Source organism: Myxine glutinosa, chromosome 6 (assembly GCF_964187855.1).
Source record: "Myxine glutinosa chromosome 6, kmMyxGlut1.1, whole genome shotgun sequence".
Classification (NCBI taxonomy): Eukaryota; Metazoa; Chordata; class Myxini; order Myxiniformes; family Myxinidae; genus Myxine; species Myxine glutinosa.
Genome location: NC_136266.1, coordinates 30319533 through 30340987, shown reverse-complemented (window position 1 = coordinate 30340987; position 21455 = coordinate 30319533). Strand labels below are relative to the sequence as shown.

Sequence of the window (21455 nt, the reverse complement as noted above, 5' to 3'; positions counted from 1 at the left end):
TCAACGAGGGCATATCTGCCTATTGTCATGGGCAGGGATTACGTGCAGGCATATTGGCGAAGCAGTCGCATTGCTCTCTTGTTACTGTTGCTGCATCCTCTTTTCTTATCTTTTGTTTATTCTTGCACATAGGCCATTTTAGCTTCTTAAATCGATTCTTTTTCTTTTTTTCGTCTTACACTTGCTCAAATTCTTGTTTCCTTTGTTTTAAAGGGCAGCTGGTGACGTGTAATGGCAAACAATTTTTGAAAATTCTGATTTCAAATTTGTAGTGAATAGTTTTGCCATTCAACAGGGCAGTTTCTGGATTTAGACAGTGGTCTGTCCTTTATCTTTACAGTGCACAGATGAGTACAGTATGCTTTCTTATTGCTGAACAGTTTTTAGATCTCTCCACCATGATGTCCTTCACACTACAAGTTGTGAATTTGTTACACGCGTTCCCTGATCGCTTTACAGACTCGACGGTCGCTACACCATGGCTGGGTTCCAAAGGAACAATTCTTAACTGAAACATGTCCTCATCCCACATTGGCAGGATAAAGTGTGGTTTCTTTGTTGAAGTAAAAATTTGTCTCACAGACACCTACGCATCCACACGGGTGAGAAGCCTTTCAAATGCGACGAGTGTGGGAAATCGTTCACGCTGAAATCGACGCTCGACTGCCACATGAAAACGCACACAGGTGAGTCCAGAAACAAGCCGACAACAGGCTCCGAATGCACTGTTCGTGGAATACACAGCTCGGAACCATCCCTCATAACTATTAATCAAACTCAAACGAATGAGGTTGTAATGTAGTCATTGCACCGTGGTGGCAGAATAAAGCAAGGGTTTCATTTTGGTGCAGTTGTGGATTAATTGTGGCCTCATTGGTCTGGTTACAAATGCTGCGTCGGTGATCCCACGTTCTGCTTGCCCTTTTTTAAAATCTTGTTCCTCGCAAACGACTCGCGTCTTTATGCTCGCTTTGCCTTGTATTTCCTCAGTTGTTTTGCTCATTTGATTTGTATCCGTATGTCTGTCTCGATCCTTTTCACTGTGCAAGATGTAAATTCTATACAATAGGTTGTCGTCCGTTCTGTGGGATGTACACGGTATATAAAGATGTATCTCTTTTCATGCCCTTATAATTAATGGTTATGCGTGCACATCAAGGAGTAGTAATATATATTACTTTAATGCCTTGCATGCAATTATATGTCTCTTTGACAAAGTGAGCTTATCGGATCTTATTAATTATACCTTCTGTTAATTAAGAAAACTTGTCTTGCAAGTACAAAAGTACACATTGAAGCTGATATTACCTTTGAGCTAGCATAAATTAAAGAAGAATTAATGGAAAAATTAAAACGAAATTTCCATTGAATATGCATCAAACCGTTCGGTGTGTTCATTTCCAAAATCGATCATCAATGCAAACATAATTGTTCGAAACCAAGTGCAAAAGGAAACACACATTGGGCGTAGACTGTAAAACTCCCTTTTTTTTTTCTTTTTTTTTTGTTCTCCGCAGGTGTTATTTGACAATAAGTAATCTTTATTTGCTGTTTTGTACACTATAAAGTAATTATCAACTTGGGGGGTTTTTTTTCTTTCCTCTTCTCATATTTACTTTTCTTCGTTTAGCAACCCCTAAACAAAAATACTTCCCTCCTATAATGAGGCTTCTATGATGGAGTTTTACACAAACTTGTGGTCCAAACAATTCATTTGGTACCTGTCGTGGTTTAATACCTCATACTCACCTGCACTAACACCAATAAATAGCCCCTAGTGGGCTGACGGTCATCTCTTGAGGTTGTAGTTCAGACCACTGCTGATTTGGAGGGACCTCTTTGGGAACCCTCCTGATCTCCTTGGAGGCCTGCTGATACGAAATCCAAAAATCTTAAAACGGGCGATCGAGTAGGAGGGCAGTATCGGGTTTCAGAGCAATCGCTTGATAAATAAGGGATATGTAGGGATCTGAATTTTGGGGGTTTACCCCCTCCCACTCTACCCTCCACCCCCCTCTTGGCAGTCCCCATGACCCAAAGTCGAAAAATCAAAGCCCGTGTGATTGTGTGGGCTACTGTCTTGTATTAATTTGTCAAGTTTCAGAACAATCAGCCGGGTGATAAGGGAGCAGTATCAAGAATCGGAAAAAGGTAACAGATGGGCAGATGACCAGACGGACATCACGACACATTTCATAAGTTAATCTCTTCGAGAATCGAGATGAGATGACCGAAAAATGGAGAAAATGTTAACAGCAGCACAACACAATGTTGAATGTAATATGTTAGGTATTACATACAAAGATAGCCAAATAAATGGTTCAGAGAACAAACCAAAACTCAGGATATCTTCAAAATAATCAAACTGAGGAAATGGAAATGGGAAGGATTAATTAGCAGGTCAGATAACAGGTTGAAAACAATAGCAACAACATGGGTACCTATGGTTGGCAACAGGGGAAGGCCATGTCGAAGATGCAGGGATGAAATAGACAAATATTGGAGAAGCGTCAATTGGAACAATAGAACAAGAGATAGAGCAACATGGCGTCAATATGCTGAGACCTTCATTCAGTATTTGACTGAAAATAGCTGATGATGATGATTCACCTGCATGGATTGGTGGAAATCTTAAAAACATAGTTTGCTGTGTTTTTTTGCTGGATCATTTCTCTTACCTAACATTGCTCTATCCACAAACACCTTTTCTCCAGGATACAAGTAAATTATTCCAAAATTGTGTGCAAAATATAAATGTAACCAAGCTTCCCTTTTTCTGTACGTGTGTTTGACCCATTTTATTTACTTCTCGCCATGAACAGGACAGAAGCACTTTCACTGCCATATCTGTGACTCTCACTTCTCGACAAAGGGCAGTTTGAAGGTGCACATGCGTCTGCACACGGGTGCCAAACCCTTCAAGTGCCCACACTGCGAGCAGCGCTTCCGCACTTCCGGTCACCGCAAGAGCCACATACAGTCGCACCTGAAGCCAGCCACCTCTCCCAATCATGGGTGACCAATTATTATAGAGTAGTCGTCATCGCACTTTTTATGACGCCCGCCTCCACCAACCTGTTTCTTCTCAGTAATGAGCTTTAACATTTTTTTGTACTACGTTTGTCTTTAAACACCATATTATCTTGCATTACTCTGTAGAACAACACAGCATCAGAAAGGTGAGCAGAGGCCTGGGCCAAACCAAAATGCAGGTGAAGGTTTTCCTGCTGCCGTCGATCACGGAATTGTGACGAGCAGCACAGGCCTGTTGCCGACATCACAGTTTGAGGCAGGAATACTGCAGCCTGCCAGCATCGTGAGTCAGGCCCTGCTTCCTGCATCTATTGCTGGTAAGAGGTCGCATGTGGATTGGTACATTCACCTTTCCCACTGCATGAGACACTGGTTATCGCATGAGTAGCTTTGTCTTCCTCGTCTCACCAATATTCACCTGGTCACCTTATGCGCATGAAGCGAACTGCGAGGTTAAGCATTTGGTTCACAATGTCTGTCTGTCTGTCTGTCCACAAACATAAGTTTATAATCAAGGAATGACTTATTTATATTGAATGTTATATTTTGAACATAATTAGTAGACGAGTCTTTTGTTTAACTATACTTTGGCTCTGAATTCTTCCCGATCGCACATCTGCAGAAAGGAGTGAGGCAATTCCTTTACTCTGTTGCCTATCTGGCAGTGAAACAAAATTGAAAATCATTCCAAATAGGAAACTTTCTGTTTTTAAGGACGTCATAAAGGACACAAACAACGATCACAAAAAACTGATGATGTAAAATATAATGTAATGTACAGTCACGTGAAAAAGTAAGTACACCCCATGTAAAGTTTTGACTTTTTCAACATATTTCAACATACAGCTATTTGATCTTCATTTCAACAATATTGATAGATAAAAGTGATACAATATAACAAATATCATGAAACATTTACATTTTGTTGTCCATTGTATAATTAAAATAAACATAAATGCAAATTTCGCACGTGGAAAAAGTAAGTACACCCCAAGAAATGTTTTTTTATCTTTTTAACATATGTGAACATATCAATATTTGATCTTCATTTAAACAGTATCTATAGATAAAGGTGATCTAATTGAACAAAAAACAATGGAAAATTGACTTTGCAATAATTTATTCAACAAAAAATTAACAGAGATGCCATTTCCTTCTGTGGAAAAAGTAAGTACACCCTTGGCTCGAATAAGTGGTATTGCCCCCTTTGGCAGAAACAACCTCAAGTAGGCGTTTTTTTCTTGTAACTGTCTGCCAGTCTCTGACATCGACTGGGAGAAATTTTTGCCCACTCCTCCATGCAGAATTCTTTCAGCTGTGCGATGTTTGAGGGGTTTCCTGCTTGCACAGCTCCTTTCAAATCCCCCCACAACATTTCGATGGGATTTAGATCCGGGCTTTGACTTGGCCATTCCAGAACCCTCCATTTCTTTCTTTTCAGCCATTCCTTGGTGGATTTACTGGTATGTTTAGGGTCATTGTCATGTTGCAAGGTCCACCTTCGGTTGAGCTTCAACTTCCCGACAGATGGCCTCACATTATCCTCAAGCACCCTCTGGTACAATGAAGAATTCATAGTGGATTCTATGATGGTGAGCTGCCCAGGCCCTGATGCAGCTAAGCTGCCCCAAACCATAATATTTCCACCACCATGCTTTACAGTTGGTATCAGGTTCTTGTGGTCAAATGCTGTCTTTGGTTTTTGCCAACCATGTCTTCTGGTACTGTGGCCAAAACGCTCTACCATTGACTCATCTGTCCAGAGCATATTGTTCCAGAAGTGCTGGTCTTTGCCTAAGTGTTCATTGGCAAACTTTAGTCTTGCCTTGATGTTCTTTCTGGACAGCAAAGGTTTCCTCCTGGCACACCTCCCATGGAGGCCTCTAAAGGTGGTTTTTTTTTTTACACCTCCCATGGAGATCAAATTTGTGCAGCCTCTTTCTCATGGTAGACTCGTGCACTTTGACATCAACAGCGGCAAGAGCTACCTGTATGTCCCGTGATGACATTCTGGGGTTCTTAGAGACTCCTTTCAGCATCTTGTGGTCTGCTCTCGGGCTGAACTTGCTGGGGCGGCCTGGCCTGAACAAGTTGGCAGTTGTTTGGAATCTTCTCCACTTGTCGATGATCTTCCGGACAGTCGAATGATTGATTTCAAATTGTTTGGAGATCTTTTTAAATCCCTTCCCAGACTCGTAGGCATCTATAACCTTCTTTATGAAGGCCTCAGAGAGCTCTTTTGACCTAGGCATGGTGACGCCGCACACTTCAACAACAAAGAGCAAAGCAAACTAAATGTCTGAGGTTTAAATAAGACAGGTTCCTCCAAGATCCTCTCTGACGATGTTCTAATCATTTGCACCTGAGCTGGTACACCTGGTTCTAATTTTAGGTATTTGAAGTAGCGATAGATCGAGTGAGGACGAGGCTTGCTTCGAGCTCCCCACGGCATCGAAGTTTGAGTGTTTTCCCATTCGTGTCTTTGTCGGGTTTCCGCTGGTTGTTTTGTTGTGTGTGTGTTGTTGTGTGTTTGTTTCGTTTTGGTTTTGTGGTTGTTGTGGATTTGTGTGTGATTGGTCGTTTTTTATTCGCGCGTCGTGCGTGGCCTGGTCTTTCCAGGCTCCCTTCCCCCCGTCAGTGTTTTGTGAGTGTAATTTCTTTCCTTCATAGTATTTGCTTGTTTCTTTGATTTTCTTTTCTCCCCCCTGCTCTCGCGGGCATCTTACCCTTTGTCCGGCGTTTTTAAAAACAGGACAAACGGATAGACAAAGAATTCTATATTGATTCTTTCTCTCCTCCCGGACACGTGCTTGTTCGCTCTGCTCCTCGTCTCGACTTGTGCCCCGCCCCCTGTATCTCGTTTTTCTTCCGCCTCTGCTCCTTCTTTCTCAAATCCACGTTCTCGCTTGGAGACTTTTCCCAGATTGTTTTTCATTGTTTTCATGGTTCTGTTTGGATATTGTTGGAATATGTTTAAACCGCAGCCGTGATGCTGACGCCGCCCACCCCCCCCTCCCCCCCTCCCCCAGAATTTCCATGTTTTAAACGTTTCCCAGTGTGTACCCTGGTCAGAATAGGTACACCGTATCCCTGCGTGTCTACCATTGTAAGAGACCATTGTAAGAGACATTGTAAGAGTAAGAGACGACTAAGAGGGTTGGCGTCAGGAAGGGCATCCGGCCATAAAAACATTGTCTCAAAAAGAGAACCATGACAATTGCAACTACATATGGGCAGGGTGCAGCCCGAAGTGGAGATCGGTTTCTGAGGTTTGGGACATGGAATGCAGGGACAATGACAGGGAGATCAGGAGAAGTGGTTGAAGTATTGGTCAGAAGAAGAGTGGACATATGTTGTGTGCAGGAGACGAGATGGAAGGGAAGTGGTGTGAGAATGGTGAAGGGTAGGCAGGGACAGAAATACAAGTTTGTGTGGCAAGGGTGCCCGGAGGGCGTGAATGGTGTTGGTGTCCTGTTTTCTGAGGAGTTTGTAGACAGTGTGGTGAGTGTGACTCGAGTGAGTGATAGGTTGATGATGGTGAAAATGATGATTGGAAAGCTCTTGGTGAACGTCATCTCGGGATATGCTCCGCAGGTTGGTCGAAGCGATGAAGAGAAGGACAAGTTCTGGTGTGCGATGGAGAAGCTGATGGAAAACGTGAAAGATGAGGAAGTTGTTGTGGTGGGAGGAGACCTGAATGGACATGTGGGAAGGAGTATGGATGGTTTTGAGGGAGATCATGGGGGTTACGGATATGGTGTGAGAAATGGAGAAGGTGAAAGGATTTTGGAGTTTGCTGATGGAGCTGATTTGTTGATTTGTAATACTCAGTTCCAGAAAGAGGATAATAAGCTTGTTACATACACGTCAGGTGGGTCGACGACAACCGTTGACTACCTGATGGTGCGTAGGCGAGATAGGGGGCACCTCCGGGACACAAAGGTGATCCCGGGGGAGGAGGCTGTTTCACAGCACCACTTGGTTGTCTGCGACATAAGGGTGAAAGGTGCGAGGAGACCTCGGCGGGTGAAGTACCAACCGAGAATGAAGGTGTGGAGGTTGAAAGAGGTGACAGTAAGGGAGGCATTAAAAGAGAGGCTGAGTAGGGTAGAGGATGATGTGGTTGAGCTTGAAAGTGGTTGGATGTCAATGAAAGCTAGTCTGTTGGGAGCTGTTGGTGAGGTATGTGGATGGACAAAAGGACCACCGAGGCACTCGGAAACATGGTGGTGGGATGATGAAGTTGGAAAGAGGATTGACGAGAAGAGGAAGAAGTTCAAGGAGTGGCAGAAGGCGAAGAGTACGGGAGCAGAAACAGCAGAGCATGAAAGTTATAAGGCAGCCAGGAAGGCTGCAAAGAAAGAGGTAGCAAAGGCGCAGGGGGCATGGAGGAAAATGTTCGGAGAACGCTTCGATTCAAAAGAGGGTCAGAAAGCAGTATTCAGGATTGCAAAGCACATAGCGAAAGAGAGGTGTGATGTGATGGGGGTGAGTTGCTTGAAGGATGAAGTGGGACAAATCGTTGTTGACCCAGATGGAATTAAAGGAAGATGGAAAAGATATATGGAAATGCTGTTGAATACAGAGAATGAATGGGATGGCAACATAGAGAGTAACCCAGTTTTAGGACCGGCAGAGAAGATAACTGAGAAGGAAGTTGAGGAAGCGATAAAAGCAATGAAGAGTGGAAAAGCGGGAGGGCCGACGGGAGTTGTGGGAGATATGTTGAAGGCAGCAGGAAGTTGGGGTGTGAAGAGAATGACAGAGATCTGTAATCTGGTGGTGAAAGAAGGCCGCATTCCAGTGGATTGGGAACTGAGTACCCTCGTCCCTCTATACAAGGGGAAGGTGACCCTCTGGAGTGTGGCTCGTACCGAGCGATAAAGTTATTGGAGCATGGAATGAAGGTATTGGAAAGGGTGTTGGAGAGGAGGATAAGGAAGAAAGTGAAGATCGACGAAATGCAGTTTGGATTTATGTCAGGAAGAGGAACGACAGACGCGCTTTTCATTGTGAGGCAGTTGCAGGAGAAGTACATGGAGAAGAGGAAGGAGTTGTTTTTTGGGTTTGTTGATCTGGAGAAAGCATTCGATAGGGTTCCACACAAAGTATTGACATGGGCATTGAGGAAGTTAGGAGTGGAGGAATGGTTGTTCAGAGTGGTGATGGCAATGTACAAAAGAGCGCGCACAGCTGTAAGGACGAAGGACGGGAACAGTGGTGAGTTTGAGGTGAAGGTGGGAGTGCATCAGGGGTCGGTACTAAGTCCACTACTATTTGTAGCTGTGATGGAGGTGCTGGCTCAGAACGTAAAGGAGGGTTTACCGTGGGAGTTGTTGTATGCAGATGATCTGGTGTTGATTGCGGAAAGTATGGATGGACTGAAGGAAAAGATGAACAAGTGGAAGGAATGTATGGAGACAAAAGGTCTGAAGGTGAATATCGGAAAGGTGATGGCAAATGGTAAAGCATGTGGTGAGGTGGAAAGAACTGGGAAGTGGCCGTGTGCTGTGTGCAGGAAGGGTGTCGGAGTGAACTCCATTCAATGTACAATGTGCGCTGAGTGGGTTCATCAAAAATGTAGTGGTCTGAAAGGGTCATTTACCAGTGTGGCAGCTACATTCAAATGTAAGGTGTGCACAGAGGGAGCTGCAGATGGAGGAAATGTTGAGTTGGATCTTGGAGACGGCGTGAAGCTGGAAGGTGTGAAAACATTTTGCTACCTCGGAGACATGCTGAATGGAGAAGGTGGATCAGACTCGGCAACGGTTGCTCGAGTGAGATGTGCATGGAAGAAGTTTCGGGAACTGAGTGGCGTGCTGATGAGGAGGAGAGTGTCGTTGAAGCTGAAGGGAAAGGTGTATGCTGCATGTGTGAGAAGTGTTACGATTTATGGGAGCGAGACATGGGTAATGAACGTCGAGCAGCAACGAAGGCTGGAAAGGGTGGAAATGCGAATGGTTCGATGGATGTGCGGAGTATCGTTGAGAGAGAGGAAGACAAATGATGAATTGCGAAAGATGATGGGAATATTGCCTGTGATTGATGCTGTGAAGAGGAACAGGTTGAGATGGTTTGGTCATGTGTTGAGGAAGGATGAAAGTGACTGGTTGAGAAGAGTGATGGATATTAATGTAGAAGGAAGTAGAGGACGGGGAAGACCGAGAAAGACTTGGCTAAAGATGGTGGAAGAAGCAATGCGGGCAAGGGGGTTAACAAGGAGAGATGCAGAAAATAGGGCAAAATGGAGAAGATTGTCATGGGGACCGCAAGGCTAACCCCCGCTCTATCAGGGAAAATGGCCTTAAAATGCATGTTGTTGTTTATGTTGTTGTTGTTGTTGTTGTTGTTGAAGTAGTGATAAATGTAGGGGTGTACTTACTTTTTCCACATGTGAAATATGCATTTATGTTTATTTAAATTATACAATGGACTACAAAATGTAAATGTTTCATGATATTTGTTATATTATATCACCTTTATCTATCAATATTGTTGAAATGAAGATCAAATAGCTGTATGTTGAAATATGTTGAAAAAGTCAAAACTTTACATGGGGTCTACTTACTTTTTTTTTGCGTGACTGTATATGTAATGTAATGTAATGTATAACGTGAATTAAAAGGCACTGCGGAAAATTGCGGTAAAATCTGGAATTAATTTATTTATACGACTTTTACAACCTTTATTTTATTTAAATTTCATTATATACTTGAAGACTGTGAAACATAAATCACCTATCATAATACATAACACAGTTTTGGAATACTTCAATTTAAATAAAGGTTTAATGGGGTGGTGTATAACGGTGGTGTTCGGATCCTCTACTGGACTACTTCAACCGCACTAAACTTTCGGCTTTTTAAAAATAATCGTTAAAATCCTTACTTTATTAAAATTTGGGTCACTGCACATGGTATCGTGTTCTTTGGACTCTCTTGTTACCCTCGCATGAGGAGAGGGTATTGCATTTGAGTCCGTTTGTTTGTTTTTTGTCTGTCGCTCTGTTTGTTTGTTCGCACAGAATATATATGATTTTCTCCGCGACTGTTTGGTCCGATTGACAGGAAATTGTCACCATAGGTGCAACTCCACCTGTGGAAATTATGACGTCATAGGTCACGTGGTATGGCTGCCATCTTGGAAACCCGAAAAACTTTGCACCTCTATATCTCCGAAAGTGCTGCATAGAAAAAATTTAGACATGGTTCATTGTAAAGAACACTTCATGGGGAATAAAATTTGTTAATGATGATAGGTGCCTCCATTATGACATCATGATGCGACCAGTACAAAACGCCATCCGATCAAGAAGAAATTTTTTGAGCGTCATCTCGGGATAAATTGGTTGAGAAAACAAAATGATGACGTCATCGGTCGCATGGTTCGGCCGCCATTTTGGAAAAACCAAAAAATGTTGTACCTCTATATCTCCGAAAGTGCTGCATAGAAAAAATTGAGACATGGCTCATTGTAGTCATGGGGAATAAAATTTGTTTATGATGATGTCATAGGTGCCTCCATTATGACGTCATTCAACAAGTACAAAACTTCATGCGATTAAGATACAATTTATTGAGCATCATCTTGGGATAAATTGGTGGAGAATTTTTTTTTTAAATGATGACCATCGGTCACGAGGTTCGGCCGCCATATTTGTTTTAACGCAAAAGCCTTGAAATCCACTGCAAACACGTACTGGCGAGGGTCTGCAATTTCTGATTGCCCTTTCTAGTTTGTTTTGCATTAGTAGACTTGAGGGATTGGTGGTTCAACCATTGACTGCACAACGGGTCAGGAAATTTTGTATGATGGATTTATAACATACTAGCTGAAAGCACCCGGCATTGCCCGGGTTATTTTTGAATGAATTTACTACTACTAGGGCATTGCCCGTACGTGGGTGCCCGTTCCTTGCCCAAAAAAAAAAAAAACGCTACCCGTACGCTCTACCCCGCCCGTACGCCCGTAAACAAAAAATAACAACGCTCTTCGCTTCCGCCCTTCGCTCTGACTGAATTGGGAGAAATAATGCGCATAAGAAATCGAATTACGTACCGTAATGGCGGTCAGCTCGTAACGCGCACACTGTCCGGAAGTTCGCATATCGCATATCTATCTATCTATCTATTAATGCCCATTTATTCAATTATCGCCAACGTATTTTGGCTTTTTGCAATTTAATCGCAAGGAAAAGTAGAAAGAGAAGAGGGAAAAAAAGAAAAGCCTTGCCTTGCTGCAAACAGCTGCTGCAAACAACAACAACATGGAAGGCTGCACTGTCCGGAAGTTGGCATATCGCAGTTACGATTATTTTAGTGTTAATGGCCAATTATTCAATTAGCGCCAACGTATTTTGGCTGTTTGCAATTTAATCGCAAGGAAAAGTAGAAAGAGAAGAGGGAAAAAAAGAAAAGCCTTGCATTAACGCATTAACGCTTGCATTGCATTAACGGTTCGGCACACGTGATAGCTCGCTGCTCTCTGATTGGTTGAAGCGTTTTTTGGACATAGCTCGGTAGGTACTTGTCCGATTAATTACAAACCTTGAAAAGGCACATCCTCGGGTCCCCAGCAATATACCTGGCAAGTTTCAAGTATATCGGACCCGTGGTTGTCGAGAAACAGCGGTCACAGACACACAGACACACAGACAGACACACAGAGATTGCTGGAATTATAGATAGATAATTCAGCTTTTACTCGCGGCCGTAGAAGATTGACTTCTATAATTCAGCTCAGCTTTTAATTGCGAAATGGGCCCAGTTCGGCCGACGCGGCCTCGACCGGCCTCGCCACCGAGCCTATAACCTTCCCGGGGCCTGTCCCGACATTTTTGGTTCTTTTTGAATGAATTTACTACCATAATTCAGCTTTTACTCGTGGCCGTAAAAGATTGATTACTATAATTCAGCTCAGCTTTTAATTGCGAAATGGGCCCGGCCCGGCCGAAGCGGCCTCAACTGGCCTCTCCACCTAGCCTAAAACCTTCCCGGGGCCCGTCCCGACATTTTTTGTATTAGAGGTTTCCTCCTATCTTTCACCGTTCCGGAGATTAGCTTGCGCAGACAAATAAACAAAAACTTTCTTTTATAATATCGAGAGAAGAGAGATAAGTAAGTCTACGTGTATCCCTAATAACAAGCTGTAATCAATTGATTGATTTGTTAATATATGGTGATGGTCAAAATATGGATCTGCAAGAAAGAAAATGCAGTCTCTGGGATGTCGGACCACTAGGTCACCACTGTTTCCTCGAACATATTGTGAATGGCCAATGAGGAGGAAAATAAAAAAAATGTTCTACCTGTCTTAAACTAAACAATTTCCTTTACTCATTTTTTTCACATTGTTCCTGAATGCTCTCAGCAGGTGACTTGACGGTGTCGCTCTCAGACTCCGGTTTGGCGACGCTGCAGTCGCTTGAAGGAATCCAACTCCAGCTGAGCGGTGCTAGCTTGCTCACACAGAATGTACAAATAGCGGGTCTTGATGCCACTTCCCTCAACAACATCACACTGCAGGTAAAATCCTATTTGTATATATGAAGAAAATATGTATTGTTACGGCCACGGGTTTCGGGTGCACTACAACGAGGAATCCCTGGTTCTCCTCAAACTTACCGGGCCGAGGCTACCGAGCACAAATAACTTTGTACCATGGCGGGTTGCCAGCCAACCACAAATGTCAATTAATCCAACACATGGTTTTAGGTTTCTCCGTCCAACCACCGTTTACCTGTATCACGTGACTTTCCAATCGGTGGGCATGCCCTCGACTATGCACCATTTTGTCTTAATCAGGTCTTGATTAGGACGGCCGAGCTTTACTGCTGGTGCATGCTGTACCGTAATGAGCCAATCAATTGGGGAATGATAATCTCCTCGTCTTACCTAATGTACGAACAGCGCTGGATCAATGGAGGCAATGACGGACACAAACAGATTGGAAAGGAACGTTAGCAAGGGATTTGTTTATAAAAACAGGGATAATTATGCAATGTGAAGGGGGAGGGAACTCAAGGATTTTCATGTTCGGGGGAGGGTGTAGGGAGAGGTGCACACAAAGGGAACAATGGAGGAGTGCCAATTCGAAATGTGCAAGCAAGGAAGGGTGCAGAGATATTTACAAAGACAGGAAATGGACGAGATACAGACTTAATCCTATGCCTTACCTACCGGCTATACACAATGCAGGGTACCCATTAGACCATCCGTGGAGGGAGAAAAGAACAGATGATAGAGAAAGTACAAGAGTCAGTGGCCTCTTGCCTACCGGATGGAAGCAGACATACTTCCACAACCCAGGCACTAACCGCGGGGGTCAAAGGAAAGAAATACTTTGGTCTAGGGTGCGTGACTGTAAAGGGTGCAGGGTATCGTGCGTGTCAATATGTGTATCGGTGGAGGTTGCTCTCAAAGTTGAGCTTGTGAGTTCAGTAGAATGATTCTATACTAAGAAGGCTGAGAAAAGAAAGTGTGAGATGGCCTACTGTGTGAAATCCTCCAAGATGTGTGGCTTGGCTTCGGCCCAACATGCGCCTGACGATGCGCTCGCTCCGTCCATCCACCACTTCGGCTCCCAGCTCCCAGCTTCGACCCGCCAAAGTGAGCGCCACCCCTCAAGCCCAGTTTGTCCATCCTTGAAGGACCGAGGACAGGATGAGCAACAATAACCAATACTCAGGCAGAGAGAGAGAGCTTTCTCCGTGGCGTTTTTATAATTCCTTGGCGCGGGGGGCGGGGGGTGGGGGGCTACTATCTGATCTAGAAATTTCTCCATGGATCCGGGATGCTGATTGTCACGTCACTGCTTAGCCCCACCCTCGCCAGACCTCTGCAGCCAAATTCCTTCAGATGGCCTCTTAGCTTCGCCACGGAACGGAGCTCTGCAATTAACACAGGTGGGAAGGGCAGCGACATGTTCTCAACACGGGTTGGCAACTGGTGCGCATAATTGACGGAGAGATTAAATGTCCAATTAGCGCCTGTCTGTTGTGAGGTGTTATAAAGTCCGGTGAATGAAGGCGCTGGCCCCCACTTCCAGCGATCCCCTCTCCTTGCTTCCTGCAGCAAACGCTGCTCGGTGGTTAGTGGATAAGGTGAGGATGATGACAGAAGGTGAGCAGGTCGTGCATGGTAGGAGAAACGGTTGTGGCGAGTGTAGTGGTGAAGTTTTCAGGTCGGGTGCTAATGAATGGCGTGTGCAATGTCTTAATGCAATGGAAATCAACGTGAATATTAGAGTAAAACCAAAATAAAGTGTAACTAAAAATGTGTTTAATAAAAGTTAAGTGTTGTGTCCTCATGGTGTATCAAAGGAAGATTCGGAGACGGGAAGTTGAGATTTGGTGCGCGATTCAAACCACCTTTGGCGCGATATTCAAACTCCTCTAGGCCCGCCACGGCGACCACTCGCACATGCAACACAGAGCTAAACTACTATAAATGGAAGAGGGGTGCGTGTGCGTGTGCGTGTGCGTGCTGCTTGCATTAGCGCATGTGAGGCATACTTTTCGTGTATTTATTACGTACGTATATTAATTAATTACATACTATTCAAATGTACCTTTTAACCCTTCAGACTGCTGAGACACCTCAAACCTTGGAAGACCCTTTAACACTTGACTCAAAAGTCCCCAAGGACCCAAAACATTATTGGTGACCAAAAAAGACCCAGATGACCCAAAAGTTCCCAAGGACCCAAAAAGTCATTGATGACACAAAAGTCCCTGAGGACCCAGATGACCCAAAAGTCCTTCAGGACCCAAAAGACTCAAAAGTCCCCAAGGACCCAAAAGTCCTTAATGACCCAAAAAGGCCCAAAAGTCCCCAAGGACCCAAAAAGTCCCAGATGACACAAAAGTCCCCAAGGACCCAAAAGACCCCCCCCCCCCCCCCCCGAGGACCTAAAAGTCCCTGAGGACACAAAAGACCCAGATGACCCAAAAGTCCTTAATGACACAAAAGACCAAAAAGTCCTTGAAAACCCAAAATACCCCCCCCCCCCCCCCCCCCTGAGTCCAGCAGGCAGGTATGCTACAAGACGGGAAAATTTGGTACAACGGACCAACGGCCCCCTTGTAAACTAAAACACAGTGCGCAATTACCCACTAGGAAATTATAAAAAGGGGGGGGTCGGGGGAGGAACCTCTACCCTTCACCAATGCATTGTATCACATACTAACCTACTACACAAGGGGAAGGAACTATTCTAATCTTATACTATGGAAATAACTACTCCGAGGGAACTCTATGTTGGGTGCCATTGCCTCTGGGGTTGGTTCCTAAAACCACAACGATATTCTCAAAATTCTCCTCCCACCCTCTCCCCCAACCACTCACCCTCCCTTGCTTTTACTTTAAAAAAAGAAAATCTTAAAATTTGTATGGAACACCGTTTTAAAGTATGTCTTGCTGGATCTACTTTTCTTCTTCTCCATTAACAAAGCTATAAATCGATTAATTACCACTCTTACCAATACATGTTGCAGTGACTACTATCGTGATACCAGTAACTGTTTGCAATATTGTTATACCTAGATCGATCCCGGATTGCTCCAGCAAACAATCCAACAAAGTTCACTGATCTCCCAAGCCATGCCGTGCGACACCACTTCCGGCAACACCGCATTGGCCCTCCAAGACGGGCAACTCTCTGCTGAAGATGCCCAGGGAACTGTTGGTGTCGTGCTGCGAGCTGTGGGGCTACAAGCGGGAGACGGTGATGGTGCTTCCTCCCTTTCAAATGTTGTGCTGCAAGCAGCAGATGGCCCCAGCATGGTATTCCGCTCTGTCGCGGGTTTGACAACAACCACAGCGACCTCAACAGCAGCAGCCAATAGTATGGGTGAGTGTTGGTGTGTGGATTGTTGTTTGTTGCAACAGCAGCCACAAACAACCATAAGGATAGATGTTAATTTAATTTGATCTACTTTTTCTAGAGTGTGAACGGCCTGTTTAATTTGATTCGCCCCTGCCTGTTTGCTGAATGCAGTTCCAATTGTCCTTCCTATTCTGTATTCACTCACCATTACGTCCACCACAGAAGGTGGACAGAGGTTATGTTTTCACACTTGTTTATCCCTGGGCAGGATATCTCAAAAAGTTATGGATCGATTCGGAAGAAAAGTGGGGTACCATTTGTGTGTGAGACAAGGACGAATTGATTCGATTTTTGTGAAGATCCAGAGCCGAATACGAGTTAACTGATTGTTCACCAATGAGTCATATGGCCAAAACCGATACATAGCACGATATCTATTAGAGTTGTGGGCAGATTCGGCCGAAACGTGGTGGATGTGTTGGTTGGGTGATAAAAACAAGCTGATTAGATTTTCGTGAAGATCGGATCCCACCTATCAGTGGGATCCACAACGTAAGCTGTTCAGCCTGGTGGAGGTGGGCGCTCTACCGAGTGCTGTTCTACTTCTAAAAGGTGTATTTGGCCAAACTTGTGCTTTGTGCTTTTTAAAATTCTTGTTATTTATTTATTTTTACAGTGTGACTGTTTTATCTGGCACTTTTGTCTCATCTCTTCTTACCCTGATTTATTTTTGGGGTTTTTTTTTAGCTTCCCAGGATATACCCCAAATCCTGTCTCCCCAAGCAATAACGTCAGCATCAGGAAATCAACATGAGATCACACTTACCATTGTGAATCCCAACTCCAGCTCCCCACAAAGCGTCACTCTCACTATTTCAGGCAAGTTTGATTTTTGAGCCCTGAATGCCTTTTTGAACCATCGCACCGTTTGATTCTGTGCTCGGCTCTCCATGGCCTTTTTCAGATTGGATGCATTTATTTTGTGGAACTATTAGGAACAATGGGAATTGTTGGAATTCCGAGTTTTCGATTGCATCTTGGATGAAGTATCGTAGCACTGAACTTTTGTTGTCCTTTTTGTCCAACCTCGGTGATTAAGGTGGAGTTCAGTTGGCCCAACTGTCACTTTTCCATACAACAGTGGCAGTGTACAACGTGGCAGTCATACGTTTCCAACGTGGCAGTGTCCATATGTTTTATACCTCTCCCACCCCCCCTTCCCATGCCTCCCCCCCCAAAGCCATCTCCCTCCCACAGATCTCTCGATGTCTCCATGTCTCTCGGTCCCTGCTCTCAAATGTTGTGTTTGTGTCCTTCCCCCTCTCTCCCCTTCTTGTCTACCGCTCCCGATGTTTTATGTGTCAGTTTGTCTTTCTGTGTGATTAATGTTCGCTCTTTCACGAGCCTCGATCTTGTATACAAAAAAAAACAAAAACAAAAAAACAGTTCACTCACCTACCACATGTAGTGCCAACTATATAGCTAATACCAAGTAGGAAAATTGGCTTGGATATCAGCAAACATCGACTTAGTTTTTTTTTTTTTTTAACTATGTGTAAACTTAAATGTTGCTTCAGATGTGACAATTGGCTTTACATCCTCGTGCATTTGACTTTGCCACCTGCTGAGAACTTCACCAGTTCAAGAACAATCTTGGTGGCAAAAAATTCATCCCAGTCAAGGTTAAATTCCCGATTAGACAGTTTACTGGTGACAATGCAATGTACTGGGTTATTCTCCTTTAAATAATTTATGTCAATCCACTGTTTATTTTATCCATCATCTTTAACAGGATTTTTGACTTTCTGGGAGCATAAAGTAAGAACAAAGAAGATAGTAAAGACATGAGATGAAACAAGATGTGAAACGACAATGGACACATAAAAGTAAAGCCAAAGAAAGGATGAAAAGAGAAGGATTGTTCTGACTGGCCAAGTGGAATGGACTTGGTTTCTTTTTTTTTGCAAAATGTGTTTGTCAATCCGCAGGTTCATGTATTTGTGCAGGAAAAAGTCAAAGGAATCGTTTTAACGGATCCTGAAGCATAAAGCCCTGAATAATTTTCCCTGAAAAGCGTTTTCCCTGAATAATTCATTGATCGCAGCAGTCGAATGTTCCACAAACTCGTGTGTTTGGGGTATTGTTTTGGGTTGAGGGTTACGCAATTCATTCATTTGCCACTTTGCTTGCTCCTTAGGGCAACAGGAACTGCTGCAAAACCAGGTGGAAGAAACTGACACCACGGATACAAGTAAGTTGTCATAGACGGTGTGTTTCTAGTTGTAAGGATATGCTTTTGGCACCATCAATTGAGAGTAGAATCAACAGATTTGTTTACATGCCAGTGAACCAGTGAAGTGCCTTTTTGCTGTCCTTCCAGGATATTATTCCCAAAACTATTTGGGTTTGCTTTGTAAACGTTTTCTTTTCTCTCTCTCTCTCTCTCTCTCTCTCTCTCTCTCTCTCTCTCTCTCTCTCTCTCTCCCTCTCCCTCTCCCTCCCCCTCACCCTCTCCCTCTCCCTCTCCCTCTCCACATTTGTTCCAGAAACCTTTGAACCTTCTTCTTAAGTTTCAAATTAATCTTCGATGGATGCTGTGCTTTGTTTTATTTTCTTCACTTTTTATTTATGCTCGGACATGTGAAAGCTTCCGACAGTTCACGAATCATTTGTACAAGTCCCATGACGTGCAAGCTGTCTTGCTTCTTTTCAAAGGTTATTGGTGTGCATTCACCCCTAAAACACCCAAATATGTAAACACCAGTTGTAGCTTGTGGCTCCCTTTCAGATGACTATGTTTGATAGACTTGATAAGATTAATGGTCTTTGACATGAATTTTGGTAACAAAAAATGTATTTAAAAAATAAGAATAATTAAACAAATGGGAATTTTTTCAACCTTTGTCTCATAGATTTGTTAAAATTCCTATCAAGGACTGTTACCTCCACCACCGACGGTGGACAAAGGTTATTTTTTTTATCCCTGTCTGTCTGTTTGTAAAGACAACATCTCAAAAATTATGGACGGATTTGGACGAAATCTGGTGGGCAGTTTGAGTGTGTAAGAAGGAAGAATTCATTTGATTTTGGTGAAGATCCAGATTTGGATGTGAGAATTTTTTATTACTAGGGCATGCCCGTACTATATCTATATCTAAAATTATATCCCCCCCCTCTATTTACATGAAATGGTTTGGTCCAAAGCGAACGGCTTGCGAGTACGGTGACAATCCCCCCCCCTCTATTTACATGAAATGGTTTGGTCCAAAGCGAACGGCTTGCGAGTACGGTGACAATCCCCCCCCTCTATTTACATGAAATGGTTTGGTCCAAAGCGAACGGCTTGCGGAGTTTGGTAAAGAAATCGCCATAGCGTGCACAAACGCGCAGGAAAGCGAAAGAATCGCAAATTAGTTTTAATTAGTTTTAAAACATAGTTTAACGCCAACATAGTTTGCCAGCGTGAAATAAATGAATACGCTCTCAAATGTGCCGTCCGAGGCAGAGTCTGTTCGGCACGTTCGGCACACGTGATAGCTCGCTGCTCTCTGATTGGTTGAATCGTTTTTTGAACATAGTTCGGTAACTACTTGTCCGATTAATATGAAACCTTGAAAAGGCACATCCTCGGGTCCCCAGCAATATACCTGGCAAGTTTAAAGTATATCGGACCCGTGGTTGTCGAGAAACAGCGGTCACAGACAAACATACAAACATACAAACATACAAACATACACACAGAGATTACTGGAATTATAGATAGATACCTAAAATTATATCCCCCCCCCTCTATTTACATGAAATGGTTTGGTCCAAAGCGAACGGCCTGCGAGTACGGTGACAATCCCCCCCCTCTATTTACATGAAATGGTTTGGTCCAAAGCGAACGGCTTGCGAGTACGGTGACAATCCCCCCCCTCTATTTACATGAAATGGTTTGGTCCAAAGCGAACGGCTTGCGAGTACGGTGACAATCCCCCCCCTCTATTTACATGCAATGGTTTGGTCCAAAGCGAACGGCTTGCGGAGTTTGGTAAAGAAATCGCCATAGCTCGGTAACTACTTGTCCGATTAATATGAAACCTTGAAAAGGCACATCCTCGGGTCCCCAGCAATATACCTGGCAAGTTTCAAGTATATCGGACCCGTGGTTGTCGAGAAACAGCGGTCACAGACAAACATACAAACATACAAACATACACACAGAGATTACTGGAATTATAGATAGATTACCTCCACCACCAAAGGTTGATGGAGGTTTTGTTTTCACCCCTGTCTGTTTATCTGTTTGTCTATTTGTGAACAAGATATCTCAAAACGTTGTGGACGGATTTGGATGAAACTTAGTGGAGAGGTTGTGTGTGTGACAAGGACGAATCGATTCGATTTTGGTGAAGATCTGAATATGGATTTGGGTAGGAGAATTATTTAATTATTAAGTGAATTCCACAACCAAAAAGTTGTGGATGAGTTGTGACAAAACCAGGTGGAGGAGTTGGTTAGGTGACGAGAACAAGCCAATTCGATTTTGCTCCAGGTCCAAATCCAGTTCTGGCCTATCGGTGGGATACAAAGCGTAAACTGTCCAGCATGGCGGAGGTATGCCCTCTACTGAGTACTGGTCTAGTTTTAACAAGTTTACAATGTTTACCTGGGGGTTATCAGAACTCAAGTTAGATATTCCAACAAAGGGGCAACATTCAAAACCTGAACCAGCTTGGTGAAGAGTAACAACCATCACAAAGTATTGCATTGAAATGTCATTTAATCATGGAACTTTGAAGTAAAAATAATTACATCTTGTGTGTCAGCACCTGTGCATGGAATGTCAACACCTTTGGATTAAATTCCAAACAGAGGGCTGTGGAAATGACAGTGTAACAAACGGATGCTGACAGCACACAATGTTCACTTTGCCACTTCAACCGACTTCATCAAATGTATTATTATCAAAGTTCCCTTGACCTTGCTGCAGTTTCTGAAATCCTGTGATAGGCTCACAGAAGAGTGAAGACCAGAGGGTAGGAAACAATGTGCTGACAAGTGGGGTAGTGGATCAAAACGTCAATGCAACAATGTAGTATGAAATATTTGGGTCAAATCCTCATCGGCTAACCCCACAAGAACGTGGGAATAATTGTGACAGTTGAAGAATAATAATAAGAAGAAGCATGCCATTGGTTGATTGTGAAAATAGATGGGGTTTTTTCTGGAATCCTACCTGAGTGGCGATGAGAATGTGATTTTACCTTAATTTATTGGCATGTTCTCAGTGTCAGACCAACATTTAATAATTTCCTGTTCAGCAGAGAGGGAAGCAGTTTCTGTTGGCCTGTTGGTGAGATGTTCTATCATATGGCACAATGTGTAGTCATTTGCAAAAAGGAAAATAGGGTTTTCTAGACTCGAGAGCATCAGAGAAGTAAAGCAAAGACACCTTCATAAACTGTGCCAACACTCGACCTTTATGATTCAGCATTCTACAGCTTGATCCAAGAAATAGACACTGACTTGGTCAACAAGAAAGCCCTCTTGCTTTAAAAGCTAGTGCAGCGATATGAAGCCCAGCTTCAAGCAGACATATATAGTAGAGTACC

At 43.5% G+C, this 21455-nt stretch overlaps 1 protein-coding gene across 4 annotated transcripts in view; it reads left to right on the top strand.

Annotated features, from left to right (window-relative positions):
- ZNF236 (zinc finger protein 236) overlaps window positions 1-21455 on the top strand; it is a 190086-nt gene that overhangs the window by 141809 nt on the left and 26822 nt on the right. For all 4 annotated transcript variants that reach the window (XR_010984920.2, XM_068119805.2, XM_068119804.2 and 1 more), the window contains exons 21-27: window positions 583-686; window positions 2823-3015; window positions 3160-3350; window positions 12403-12557; window positions 15576-15876; window positions 16606-16737; window positions 18056-18109. Coding sequence is in view for 3 of the 4 variants with exons in the window: in XM_068119805.2 (XP_067975906.2) it covers window positions 583-686; window positions 2823-3015; window positions 3160-3350; window positions 12403-12557; window positions 15576-15876; window positions 16606-16737; window positions 18056-18109 (1130 nt within the window). In the remaining variant the exon portion in view is untranslated. The remainder of the gene's footprint in view (window positions 1-582; window positions 687-2822; window positions 3016-3159; window positions 3351-12402; window positions 12558-15575; window positions 15877-16605; window positions 16738-18055; window positions 18110-21455) is intronic.